The following is a 13,531-nucleotide window of genomic DNA, read 5'->3' on the forward strand; positions in this document are numbered from 1 at the left end:
GTCATCCACAGATCCCCATAATAGTGCCATCCAGAGACCCAATTCGTTCAAAACCCACCAAAAGCACACCTTTTGGTTCAAAATATTTTTTTTCTTATTTTCCTCCTCAAAAACCTAGGTGCGTCTTATAGGGCGAAAAATAAGGTACCCTTTAATGGGCAGGGCTTTGAAAGGCTAGGCTCAATATTATTCATTATATTTGTAGCATATAGTACAAAAATGACCATAAACACTGCATCATTTGTCTTATCGTACAGAACTTTTTTTTACATCCCAACAAACATCTAGTGTTGAATGGCAGTAGATAAAAAGCTGCTTTCTTCCAGTAATAGCGCCAACACTTGTCCACTGGCTGTGTGTGATATTGCAATTCAGTAGCATTAAAAAGATAGGGCGAAATAAAACCAAGCAGCGTATGGAGACAGCCAGAACATTAGCAAAAAGGCAGCTTTATAACAGATGTAATCCTTTGCTCAATAACGATATAAGGACAAAGGGATTTACCGTGGGGTCCTTCGTGTTACGGAGCTTGTGTGTTAATGTCAGCAGTTGCTCCACAGCTTCTTTAGGGACATTTGGGGCCTTGGGAAAAAAAAAACAGAATTGCCAATAAAATATTACAATTAAATAATGAATCTGTGTTAGTGTATTACTGCACTGAAATAGTTGGTATTGGCATACAGAGAATCCATGAATTCACATCAATATTTCCGTAAGGCCAGTTTCACATAAGTATATTCAGTCTGGCAAACGCTCTGTGTGGGAGCAGTATTTCCCAGACTGAACACTACTTCCCTTTAGTGAACTCACAGCTTCATAATGATTTAGGATTCTGTGAATTCCCATGTCACCACAGGTCTACTGAACTGTAGTCACCGCATTATGCAAGTTTAGTAGACCCATTATGAGATGGGAATTCAAAGCATCATAAATCATTATGAAGCTGTGAGTTCACTTCAGAGGGCCAGTTTTCAGTCTGGAAAATACTGCATCCACATGGAGCGTGTTTCCTAGGCTAAATATGCTTGTGTGAAACTGGCCTAATGGAGCTTACTATCTATTCTAAGTAACCTATCACAGGCACCAATGCACGCACCTAGTATAGCTAATGTGTGCATATAAACAATTAAAGGGAGTCTGTAACCTACATTTCACATTTTAAACTACCAGCAATGCACTGTATTACATAGTATTAAATACTATTGCCAACATAACTTTAAATCCCTACACTGCATCCCTCAGAAAACGAAATTTAATCTATATGCAAATTTGGTACAAAGTGCCCAGCTGGACAGGTATGAGCTTTAAAAAGTGTCCAAGCATGAGGCTTCTAGCCGATTCCAGCAACTTCCTCATCCTCCGAACAGTTCCTCCCCTTTCACTTGATGTCACCATTGTGTTCTGCAGGTGCACTATCTTGCCCTTCCGACCTCACAGTACAGGCCGCAGCACATGCGCAGTAGATACTGTGACACATGCTACCCTGTAGGGGTAAGAACTTTTGACTTAAAATGCAAACCGTATGGACTGACCGCCCACAAGCATGTTTAAAGAGGACCTCTCACCGCTCCTGACATGTCTGTTTTAATAGCTTCATGCCTTCCCCATGTAATACCAATTCTGGAGCATCTATTCTTATGTCTGTATGTTGTCCAATTCCTCCATTATTTCTACTAGAAGTTACGAATAATTGCAAGTTATCTGCAGTAAGGGTATAGAGGGGAGGTAACCAGTTGGGGGGGTGTACCTGCACTGTCTGAAAATGGCAGCACTGATTGGACAGCGTGAGTCTGTGCAGGTACACACCCCCAACTGGTTACCACCCCTCTGTATCCTTACTGCAGACTGCTAGCAATTCACTTCTAGTAGAGATAACAGAGGAATAGAACATACAGTCATAAGAATAGATGCTCCAGATTTGTTATTACATGGGAAATGCATGTAGCTATTAAAACAGACATGTCAGCAGTGGTGAAAGGTCCTCTTTAAGTCCTTACATGTAAAAGTGAAATTTAAAGGGGTTGTCCCACTAAAAATATTCTACAATTTTCAAACCAGCACCTGGATCTGAATACTTTTGTAACTGTATGCAATTACAAATTTAGCATAGCCACTGAGTTATTCAATAAAATGTATAGCTGCACCTGCTGTTTGTTCTTTTTTTATTTCTTTGTCCGGCTCACTGAGGAGGCCACACATGCTCAGTTTCATCCTTCAACTGCCTCCTGAGCTGTGATGGGGAGAGAGCTCCAGCAGAAAAGACACTCGCCTTTATCTGTCAGCTTGATATAAATCTAGCATATGTACCTCATATGGATCTAGCAGAGATCTCTAGATCAATATGAGGTATATGGCTTTGTTAAAAAGAGACTGTCATGTACTATATGATGTCTGATTTTCATATTTTTACATTAATCATGGGATAATCCCTTTAAATGTTATGACAAACCTATTTCCAGTGGCGATTACTGGGTTACTGAATGGATCATGAATTGCATATAGACATGATATCACCAACTAAGGCCTCATGCACACGGCCGTGTTCCACGGCCGAGAGCGGTCCGTTGTTGCCCGGCCGGGATTCCTGTTGAGAGCAGGAGCGCACAGCGTCATTGGTTGCTATGACGTTGTGCGCTTCATGCCGCCGCTGCTGTACAGTAATACACTCGTATGATCTATATGAGTGTATTACTGTACAGCAGCGGCGGCATGAAGCGCACGGCGTCATAGCAACCAATGACGCCGTGCGCTCCTGCTCTCAACAGGAATCCCGGCCGGGTTACCACGGACCGCTCTCGGCCGCGGGAGCACGGCCGTGTGCATGAGGCCTTAGGCATATGGACATCAAAAAGAAGGATTCCCGCTTGGGACTTTCTTCTATGAGCCAAAATGAAAAGAGGGTTTACCAAAGCAGCAGATGTTCATCTGAAAGGCTGCCATGTCTTCTACCAGCAAAATTTGCTGTTTGGGGTTTGCCAGGAATATGACCCGCGAATATCAGATGATCACGGCACCTATATTTTGAAAGGGTTTGTCTCTAATCAGTCAACTACTTTAAAAGGATTTTCTGAAATTTTTAAACTGGACCTATCCTCTGGATAGGTCATCAGTATCAGATCGGGGAGGGTCCGGCACCCAGAACCTCCGTCGATCAGCTGTTTGAGAAGGCACCATAGCTTCTCCCTGCTTACCAAGCACAGGGCTGTACATTTGCTAGCAGTTGTGCTTGGTATCACGGTTCAGTGCCTTTTACAGTACTTCAATGAGGCTGAGCTGCGCATAGGCCATATGACTGATGAACATGATGTCACATGGCCTAGGGAAAGCTGTGAGAAGGCCGCAGTGCACTGTCTTCTAAAACATCTGATCAGTAGGGGTCCCGGGTGTTGAACCCCCATCAATCAAATACTGCTGACCTATCCAGAGGATAGGTCACCACTATGAAGATATTGGACCCCTTTAATGCTTTTTATGTAAACCAGTATAGGATTTAGGTATATGCCAGTCAAAAAAAAAAAAAGATAGCTGGAATGAATTTCATAAAAGGCACATGTCTCTTAATAAATTTGGCACATTTTGTATTGGTCTAAAGTCAACCTAATGTAAGCAGGCATAGATTTGAGCCAAAATACTCTATTCACCATCTCTGGCTTTAGTACTAATAAAACTTTTGAGAGCTTAGTTTACACTAAATAGTAGTTTACACTATATAGTAACAAAATGCTGTGCAACTGTAATTTATACACTAAAATGTCTGCTCTTTCTGACTTCAGGAGCCAAGTGGGCAGTCTTATCAGTGACTGATAGCATCCCGACTGCTAAGCCCAGAAGAAGCATATCCTATCAATATGCCATAAATGTTCCAAATAGAAATACCCCTCTAAGGGTGGGTTCACGTTTTATCCATTTTTTTTTTTTACAATGGAACATGGTAAATGGGTGCCACTGTATGGCATCAGTCTGAGACATCCATTTAACGTATACTTTTTTTATACGTTAAATGGACGGGGAAAAAACGTGATGTGAACCCAGTCTAAGTGCAACATCAGACTCTTTCAGGCTAGTTGAAACTAAGTGTCATACTGGTGGCGTCACTTCACCCAGGTATTTTCCATTACAACCAGCCAATAAAACAGATGGTTGCAAAACCTCTTAAAAAGTTCTTAATTGAAGAATATGGCCATTGATATTAGATCTAATTAAGTCTTTTGCTGTTGTTCTGACATATTTTATGTGCCTCTGCTCCAAGTGATTGTAAAGGACTCTTTAAGCAGTGACCTACGAACTCAGCATTGATTACAACAGACGATCTGAATTATTTTACAGAATAATTAGCACACTAGAAAAAAAAGCATAAAGCATCACAGCTTTCCTCACCATCTCCCTCATGATCTGAACCTCCTCTTGTCTGGTGGATGGTTTAACATTGTGATACAGAAACATGGTGAGAAGCTCTGGACCCAACCACTGCTGAGTGTTACTGCCAATAACTGGTGGTTCCGCCAAGGCAATGATTCTGAAAGAAGGGTGTATGGGAAAGATGGATCTGTGGAGATAAAATAACCAGTTACTACAAGTCTGAAGATGCTATTAAGGGTAACTCATCAGTATTAATCCCCACTGGTCCCAATTAGATTGGGCTGCAGTGCTATTTAATGAATGGTTGACTTAAAGCGACCCTCTGGTTCAAGAAAAAATAAATAAATCACATAAACTGGGGAATGTAGAGAATAGTTACATGCCAACCTCCTTTCCATCTGCCGATTCCTCTTCTGTCATCCAAGATGGCCATGCTGCTTATCAGACTACCTAAAACAGTGTGCATCAGTAGTCCTTGTCTAGAGGTGGATTTAGACGGGACCATTCTGCAACCAATTGTTGGAAAGGAAGCATTTCTTCCCGACAGTGGGCTGCTCATTCTCCTCCACTTTATACAGATACACGGTTTCTGAGCAGCAGATTGATGTTTAGACCACACGATCTGCTGCCCAGAAACTCTGATCGGTTGTGCCTACATAAAGGACAGGATCACCAGATGAACAAGCATTTTGCTCATTCATCGGGTGATCGGCGGCACATTTACATGGGCAGGTTCGCAGGAATGGTCGTTTCCAATAATCTGGACGATTATTGGCTTGTGTAAATGCAGCTTGGCTCTGCTCCTAAACTGGTAAGCATGAAGTGTCTTGGGTAGTGCTGAGCTAGTGTCTCCATACAGTATTTGAATGTATGGGCTCCAATGAGCCGAAGTAAGTTATTCGTGAAGTTGTGCGTGACTTCGTTGAATAATTTCGGTAGTTGATCTTTAAAGTGGAAAACCACTTTAAAACTTGAAACCAAACTCCGTTTCGGTTCCGAGGTACTAGTCGGAACCGAAGCCAAAATCAACTACCAAAGTTATTCAACCAAGTCACGCGTGATTTTACTAATAACTCACTTCGGCTCAATGGAGCCCATACATTCTTATACTGTACAAAGACGGATCTCCGTACAGTATTATTCCGAAGTTTTGAACAAAGTGACTTTGGATGAAGCACTAGTCTTGGGCTACCATATGTATAGAATACACCAGGTGGTCTGAGAAGTGGTGCAGCCATCCTGGACAGCAGAAAAGGAGTCTTAAGAACTTGCAGATATGCAACAGAAAAGATGATAAAGAGGGCAGTAGTTAAGTGTTCTTATCATTCCATACGTAATGTGAATTAATGTTAGCATATCTGTCTCATCCCAACAATGCACCACTACATCCAGAAAATGGGTGCATATGGATGGACACATGATAAGAAACAACCCTCAGCAACCTCAAATGAAACCTATAGGACATAAGCTGATTTCCTGGACACCCAGATAACCAGGATACGTGCAGAGGTTGCTTATGGACGTGTCTCATCATATGGTCTGCGACCACTTTACAGATGTAGCATCATGCTTTTTGAGAGAGGGGATCAAAACCTTTAAGCTAAAAACAGAATCCAATTTACCAATGATTTCAATTGTAAAGAGACACATGGTGCCATTTATTACCCCGATATCTGGCGGTGGATCCGCCGAAGTTATGAAGAGACGTAGGCCTCTACATAACTTCAGCGCATCTACAGCCAGTCTAAATATAAGCCAGCTTCCTTCCTTCCTCCATTCCAAAAACAGCCCCTTATGGGGGGTAGATGCCTGTTGGTGTTTAAACACACTGTCTGCTGTGTACAAACCGTATCCTGATAATACAATAATTCTGCCTCCCTTTCGGCATCGAGAAAACATTCCCCCACTTGGATTTGATAGCAAGGGTATAAAAGCATGGTAATTCAGTAGTCATCACTTTCCTTAATAATACGCTTGGATGGAAGTAAGCAACAAAGCATGCAGCTTGCCATGCTCGCCAGCGTGCCTGAATACCCAGTTCTTTCAGGTTCTGCCCTCCACTATGATGATTAGTGATGCCCAGTGTCCTCATAATCAGCCTCTTCCTCCTGCACCTCCAGTGGTAGCTCCTTATCCTCCTCCATGAGACTTCGTCTGTGCTGATCCCAACTACTGGGCAGTGAGCATGCCTTATTGCATCAGCTTGAGGGTTTGCTGTAATATAAATATCAGGGGGAAGACACAGTTGATGCTGCTGTTGTCCTGATGAGCTGCCACTGCCTGGGCTGAAAATAACACAAGCTCCCTGTTGTGGTGGTCTTGTGCATGATGTAATCATTGACAACTTCACGCTGTTTGTACAGACACTTCAGAATAGGCAAGGTGGAATTCCAGTAAGTTGGAATGCCACGGATCAAGCAGTGCCAAGGCAGACCACTCTGCCACTGCAAGTACACAAAGGAGTTCTTAGCCACATAAGAATGGCTGAGATTCGCAGACACTCTTCTGGACATGGCCAGCACCGTCAGCAAGCCACAATACTATTAAAAAAAAAACACTGCACCACTAAATTTATCACATGAACCATGCATGGGGTTATTTCTCCCAAATGCAGCACTATGTTCCTACCATTTTACTGACCACCTTGCTCAGTTGTAATTGCCGGGAAGACATCCAGTGGGAGATTTGCTGCTTGATGCAGATTAGCAACTGATCCGCTAAGTGGCTTCTCTCGTCCAGGCTCATCAATTCTAAGGCAACATGGCAGCGCTTCAGTTTACTCATATAAAAGGTGGGAGGGGACTTTTGCCACACTGTTCCAAAAAGTGGTGCTCCACCACGTGAGTATACAAAGTAGTAAAGGCTTTTTGGAGAAATAATGCGAGGCTGAACTCAATATATGTTCTTTACAATCTCTGCACTGTCGCTGCAAGATCATATAATGGCTGGCTTGTGCTTCTTATTGCTCTGTCTGTCACAGACATGAAAGACATGTCCTATCACATCAGTGGCTGAGCGCAGAATGGCATCTGAGCTTCAGAGCTAGCACAGAGCCTGACAGACCAATCAATATTCACCTTCCTGATTGGCAGTCATGCTGACTGCAAAGTAATGTGGGAAAGCCCACCAACCAGAGCCCCGACCAGGGTCATGTGACCTTCTGTCTTCATCTTCCCTACCCTGTTTACCTTACTAGTGTACTGAATTTAAAATGTAAAATGGGGGCACCATTTTGCTCAAGTCATGCAAATCGAATCACCAACACTTTGGATTCGTTTGGAAGAAGAATTTTTGTGATATTTGTGGCAAATTTGAATAGTTTAAAAATGATTTGTTCACCTCTAGTTATAAAAGAATATAAACTTGTTTTTGGTGAGTTTGTAGGTTGAATGGGCATCCTTGAATAGTAGGGGACTGTTAAACGTGGTGGAAAATTTAGGGAAGAGGGCAATGGAACAAAATAAGTCCTGATGACAGTAATGCAAAGAGGAGATAAAAAGCAATTGTATAGAGAGTGGAGTAGGACTTCTGGGCAATCTTCAGGTGGGAAACCTTGGGTCCTGGCATTCATGCAGATATTAATACCTAAACATTGTAGCAAACCAAGTACACTTCATTCCCTACTGGCAATGGCCTCTTTCAGCAGGAAAATGTGTCGTGGACCACTGCGACAATTGTTCAGGAATCGTTTGAGGAACACAACAAAAAGAGTTTAAGGTGTTGACTTGGCCTCCAAGTTTTCCACACCTCAATCCAATCGAACATCTGTGGAACATACTGGAAAATGAAGTCTAATTCATGGAGACCCTACATGATAAATAACAGAACTGTTCTGCTAATATTGTGGTGCCAGATACCACAGGACACATTCAGAGGTCTTGTGTAGTCCATTACTTGAGAGCCAACAGCGGTCTAGTGGCACAGAGAGGACCTACATAATAGGTTGTTTAATGTTATGGCTGACTGGAGTATCTATGGGCATATTTACCTTTCTTGAAGCTCGGCATCTGACAGATGTAACTCATTCTTTAAATACTGATACCGGTCTCCTCTAAGTAGCCTAGAACCATCATACAGAGTCAACTCTCTGTCATGAATTAACCTGCAAAAACAAAATAAAGGAAACATGAGTGGCATGTCCACAACTAGACTAGACACAATTATCAGTTTAACTCATTATGTCTTAAAATATATTAAAATGTCAAAGTAGGATGGGCTTTAGGGTTAGGTCTCAGGAACAGTGCTCGTAAAAGGCTCCTATTTAGTAAAATAAAATTTGAGGTTAAATTTGTATTCTGCTTTACTTCGAATCTTTTTAGATGAATAGTTTTTACATACCATGCTTTTTACATTCAGCGCACCTAGGGCTTGCACGCAGATGGCCATCAATGGCACACAGCAGTCAACCATGCAATGTGATTTTTCTTTATTCCTATTTGAATAAATCATTAACCATAATCCCATCCATGCTCACCGTACACAGAGGGAGTATGTTAAATTCCAACCTACTTAATGTTTCAGTACATGAGCTATTAATGCTGCTTCAATAACCATTTATAATATAAATAATACATAAGGACTTAAAATGTTATAAATATTGCAAATTTGGAAGAATGTAACATCATTCTTAAACAAGCCTAAAGCGGAGATCATCTATATATTCAGCCATTGATGTGGGCATCACATTTTGTTAGTTACGTTTTATTGCTCATTACTTTATAGTATTGGTTATAAATGCAAAAAAATTGCTTCACCTAGTTGTCACATGTGCACGTATTAACTGCTACTTTGCCGCCCAAAGTCAAATAGCTTGCCATCTTGTTTAAAAAAGCTTTGCCCTATGATGGGCACACTTAGACCGCGTTCACATCTGTGGCAAGCTAATCTGGCTGCCTGATCTGGCACGAATGCTGGCTGTCGGCTGGACCAACAATCATTGCATGCAGCGTTTTTGGTCCGGACAGCGGCCGGATCACCACCAGACCTCATTACAGTCAATGGGGATCAGGCAGTAGAATCCGGCAGGCTGCTCTCTGCTGGAACAGCCTGCCATAGATGTGAACGCGGCCTTACAGATGGTCTATATAGCATAATAGTGCAGTACTGCATGCAGCAAGTGATTAACATGTACCTACAGTTGTAGATAAAAATAAAAGGAAAGTACTTCAGTGCTCTAGACTAAAAAAAATATCAAGAAGCCATTGGCTCCTAACCTGAAAAATTTAGGAGCCAAATGAAATTTTTAGTCGCCAAATTTAAAATGCATACAATTATGGTATAATAAAAAAATAAAAAGACGTGTCTTACCTTGTGTAGTTGCCGATTTGTCTCTCCTTTTGATTCATTCTTCTAACCCCATCAATCTTGAGGGGTTGTGCACTGATTTCTATGAACTCTCAGACATGCAGTTTTGCATTGCTGATCATGCTTCCCTGATCCCTAGGTGCTGGGCCTTGGCTCATTCGCTTCCAGGCCTCCACTGCTTGTCTTGGGATTCTCCATAAAAACTTTTATCTCAATGCCGCTGCAGCCAATCACTGGCCACAGTGGAGATCTGCTTCCCTTGCATCACATGAATATTTACCATAATGCAAGTGGTCAGTTATTGGCTGTAACGGCGTCAAACAGGAAGTTTTCATGAAGGGACTCTAGACAAGCAATGAAAGCTGGGGAGCAAACAAGCCAGCATCCAGCACTGGGGATCAGGTAAGTATGATCACCAATAAAAGGTCCTGCCAATCTCAGAAACTAGTGTATACAAACCCTTTAAGGAGTTAATTTTTTAAAGGGGGTTTCAAACCGATATTCTTCTATATGTGACAAAGAATGGGTTAAAATAAACTATCCCCACTACACTTCTTAAAAGGCCAATCACTTAAGAGAGGCGCCACTGCAACCAGTGACCACATCAGCAGGCATATCCGCTCTCTATACATCCCCCCTCTACAGAGTGCTCTTCATACATTCACCTCTACACAGAGCGCAATCCATACATCCCCCCCTCTACACAGAGCGCTCTCCATACATCCACCTCTACACAGAGCGCAATCCATACATCCCCCCCTCTACACAGAGCGCTCTCCATACATCCACCTCTACACAGAGTGCAATCCATACTTCCCCCCCCTCTACACAGCGCGCTCTCCATACATTCACCTCTACACAGAGCGCAATCCATACATGCCCCTCTCTACACAGACCGCAATCCATACATCCCCCTCTACACACACCACTCTCTATGCATCCCCCTCTCTTCACAGACCGCTCTCCATACATCCTCCTCTCTACACAGACCGCTCTCCGTGCATCCCTTTCTCTACACAGACCGCTCTCCATACATCCCCCCTCTACACAGAGCGCTCCATACATTCACCTCTACACAGAGTGCAATCCATACATCCCCCCTCTACACAGAGCGCTCTCCATACATTCACCTCTACACAGAGCGCTCTCCATACATTCACCTCTACACAGAGCGCAATCCATACATGCCCCTCTCTACACAGAGCGCAATCCATACATCCCCCCCTCTACACAGAGCGCTCTCCATACATTCACCTCTACACAGAGCGCAATCCATACATGCCCCTCTCTACACAGACCGCAATCCATACATCCCCCTCTACACACACCACTCTCTATGCATCCCCCTCTCTTCACAGACCGCTCTCCATACATCCTCCTCTTTACACAGACCGCTCTCCGTGCATCCCTTTCTCTACACAGACCGCTCTCCATACATCCCCCCTCTACACAGAGCGCTCCATACATTCACCTCTACACAGAGTGCAATCCATACATCCCCCCACTACACAGAGCGCTCTCCATACATTCACCTCTACACAGAGCGCTCTCCATACATTCACCTCTACACAGAGCGCAATCCATACATGCCCCTCTCTACACAGAGCGCAATCCATACATCCCCCCCCTCTACACAGAGCGCTCCCATACATTCACCTCTACACAGAGCGCTCTCCATACATTCACCTCTACACAGAGCGCTCTCCATACATTCACCTCTACACAGAGCGCAATCCATACATGCCCCCCTCTACACAGAGCGCTCCATACATCCCCCCCTCTACACAGAGCGCTCTCCATACATTCACCTCTACACAGAGCGCAATCCATACATCCCCCCCTCTACACAGAGCGCTCTCCATACATCCACCTCTTCACAGAGCGCAATCCATACATCCCCCTCTCTAAACAGACCGCTCTCCGTGCATCCCTTTCTCTACACAGACCGCTCTCCATACATCCCCCCTCTACACAGACCACTCTCCATACATCCCCCCCTCTACACAGAGCGCTCTCCATACATCCACCTCTTCACAGAGCGCAATCCATACATCCCCCTCTCTACACAGACCGCTCTCCATACATCCGCCTCTACAGACAGATATCCATACATCTCCCTCTCTACACAGACCACTCTCCTTGCAACACCCCTCTGCTTCCTGGGATCTTTTAATCCCTTGTCCTATTCACCCTAATAGAGCTGCCCTGTGCTCCTAATAGAGCTGCCCTGTGCTCTGTACACACAGAAGCAGGGAGATTACCATGGCAGCCAGGGCTTCAGTAGCATCCTGGCTCCCATGGTAACCGATCGGAGCCCCGCAATTACACTGCTGGATCTCTGATCAGGAACTACAACTGCACCACCAATGAGGAGGAGGGGAGAGGACCCTGTGGCCACTGCCACCAATGAATATAACAATGGGGGGGTGCCTGTGGCCACTGCGCCACCAATGAATATAATTAACACATTAATTTAAGTGTAGGCACCACTCGCAAATGGCGAGAATACTAAAAAGTTGCCATCTGCAAATTTTAAGGTGCATTGGCGACCGTTTTGGTCGTCATCTGGAGCACTGTACTTGATAGAACTGAAGATGCAAAGAAGATGCATATGTGTGCCATGTAATCTGGATAACTAGATGTAACTTTTTTTTAAAATTTGCAACCTTTGAGACTTATGGTAATTTGTAATACACATTAAACTAACCAGCTGACCATTTAATGTGTATGTGGGTATCCAGACTTTTCCTCAAAAGCATATATTGGGGAAAGAAGGATTGGGCATGCTGGGTTGGGAGGAACAGCTGTTGGCAGACAGGTACTTAACATACATGTTCAACCTGACAATACACACTAATGCTAAGTAATATAAAATGGAAAAATTGGAAATTAGAAGTCACTATGATTTTGTTTAGCAATGTCGCACAGTCATACTGTTATGCTTTTGCAAAGGACTTGTCCAGCCTGTTTTTTTTTTAACCTTCACTTTCACCTTGTTGTAACAGTTGAATAAATCATACTCACCTGCTCCCCAACTCTTCAAGTTCCAGGTCCCTGCATCTATTCAGCAATCTTCAGGTCCCCATCCTGTAATCTTCCTTATGGACAGGATCACATGCACTGCTGGAGTCAATGACTGGCCTCAGGGGTGACGTGTCCCCAAGTGGCACAGGCCACTTGAGGACACATCATGCTGAGGTCAGTCTTTGGCTCTAGTGGAAAACATGACTCTGTCTGTCTGGACCAGAAGATCGCTGAATGGGCCAGGAAGCTGCAATGTTTGGTCGGGAGCAGGTGAGGATGTTTTTTTTTTTTTTTAAGAACAGGTACAACACGCTGCTAGTGAAAGTTAAAAGAAAGTCCCAAGGGCTGGACAATCACTTTATAAGCACATTGATCATGATGAGAACTTCTTATTTGTGAAATTACTTGTGTATGCACAAAGTCAATGAGAATACAAGGAATCCTTGCTTATTTGTGAGATGGTAGCTTTCCCAGCGACCAGCCTCTGTTTGCCAACTTTATTGTACTGGTGTTGATTGAAAGAAACCCGCCAATCATGATCATTTCCTTAAAGGGGTTTTCTGGGACTTAACTATTTATGACCTATCCTTAGGCTAGGCCATCAGTATCACATCAGCGGGGTTGACTCCTGCCACCCTTTCTGATCAGCTAGAGACATATGGGGTCATTTATTAAACTGGTGTAAAGTACAACTGGCTTAGTTGTCCATAGCAACCAATCAGATTCCACCTTTCATTTTCCAAAGGAGCTGTGAAAAATGAAAGGTGAAATCAGCTTGGTTGCTATGGACAACTAAGCCAGTTCTACTCTACATCAGTTTGATAAATAACCCCAATAGTTTTTA

The 13,531-nt window shown here is 43.4% G+C and overlaps 1 protein-coding gene across 1 annotated transcript in view; it reads right to left on the bottom strand.

Annotated features, from left to right (window-relative positions):
- The window catches only part of VWA8 (von Willebrand factor A domain containing 8), a 443,862-nt gene that overhangs the window by 252,280 nt on the left and 178,051 nt on the right, over nucleotides 1-13,531 (bottom strand). Inside the window, 3 exon segments of the mRNA XM_040425409.1 lie at nucleotides 505-582; nucleotides 4,378-4,546; nucleotides 8,348-8,461. Coding sequence (XP_040281343.1) covers nucleotides 505-582; nucleotides 4,378-4,546; nucleotides 8,348-8,461 — 361 coding nt within the window.

The sequence above is a fragment of the Bufo bufo genome, chromosome 3, assembly GCF_905171765.1.
Source record: "Bufo bufo chromosome 3, aBufBuf1.1, whole genome shotgun sequence".
NCBI lineage: Eukaryota > Metazoa > Chordata > Amphibia > Anura > Bufonidae > Bufo > Bufo bufo.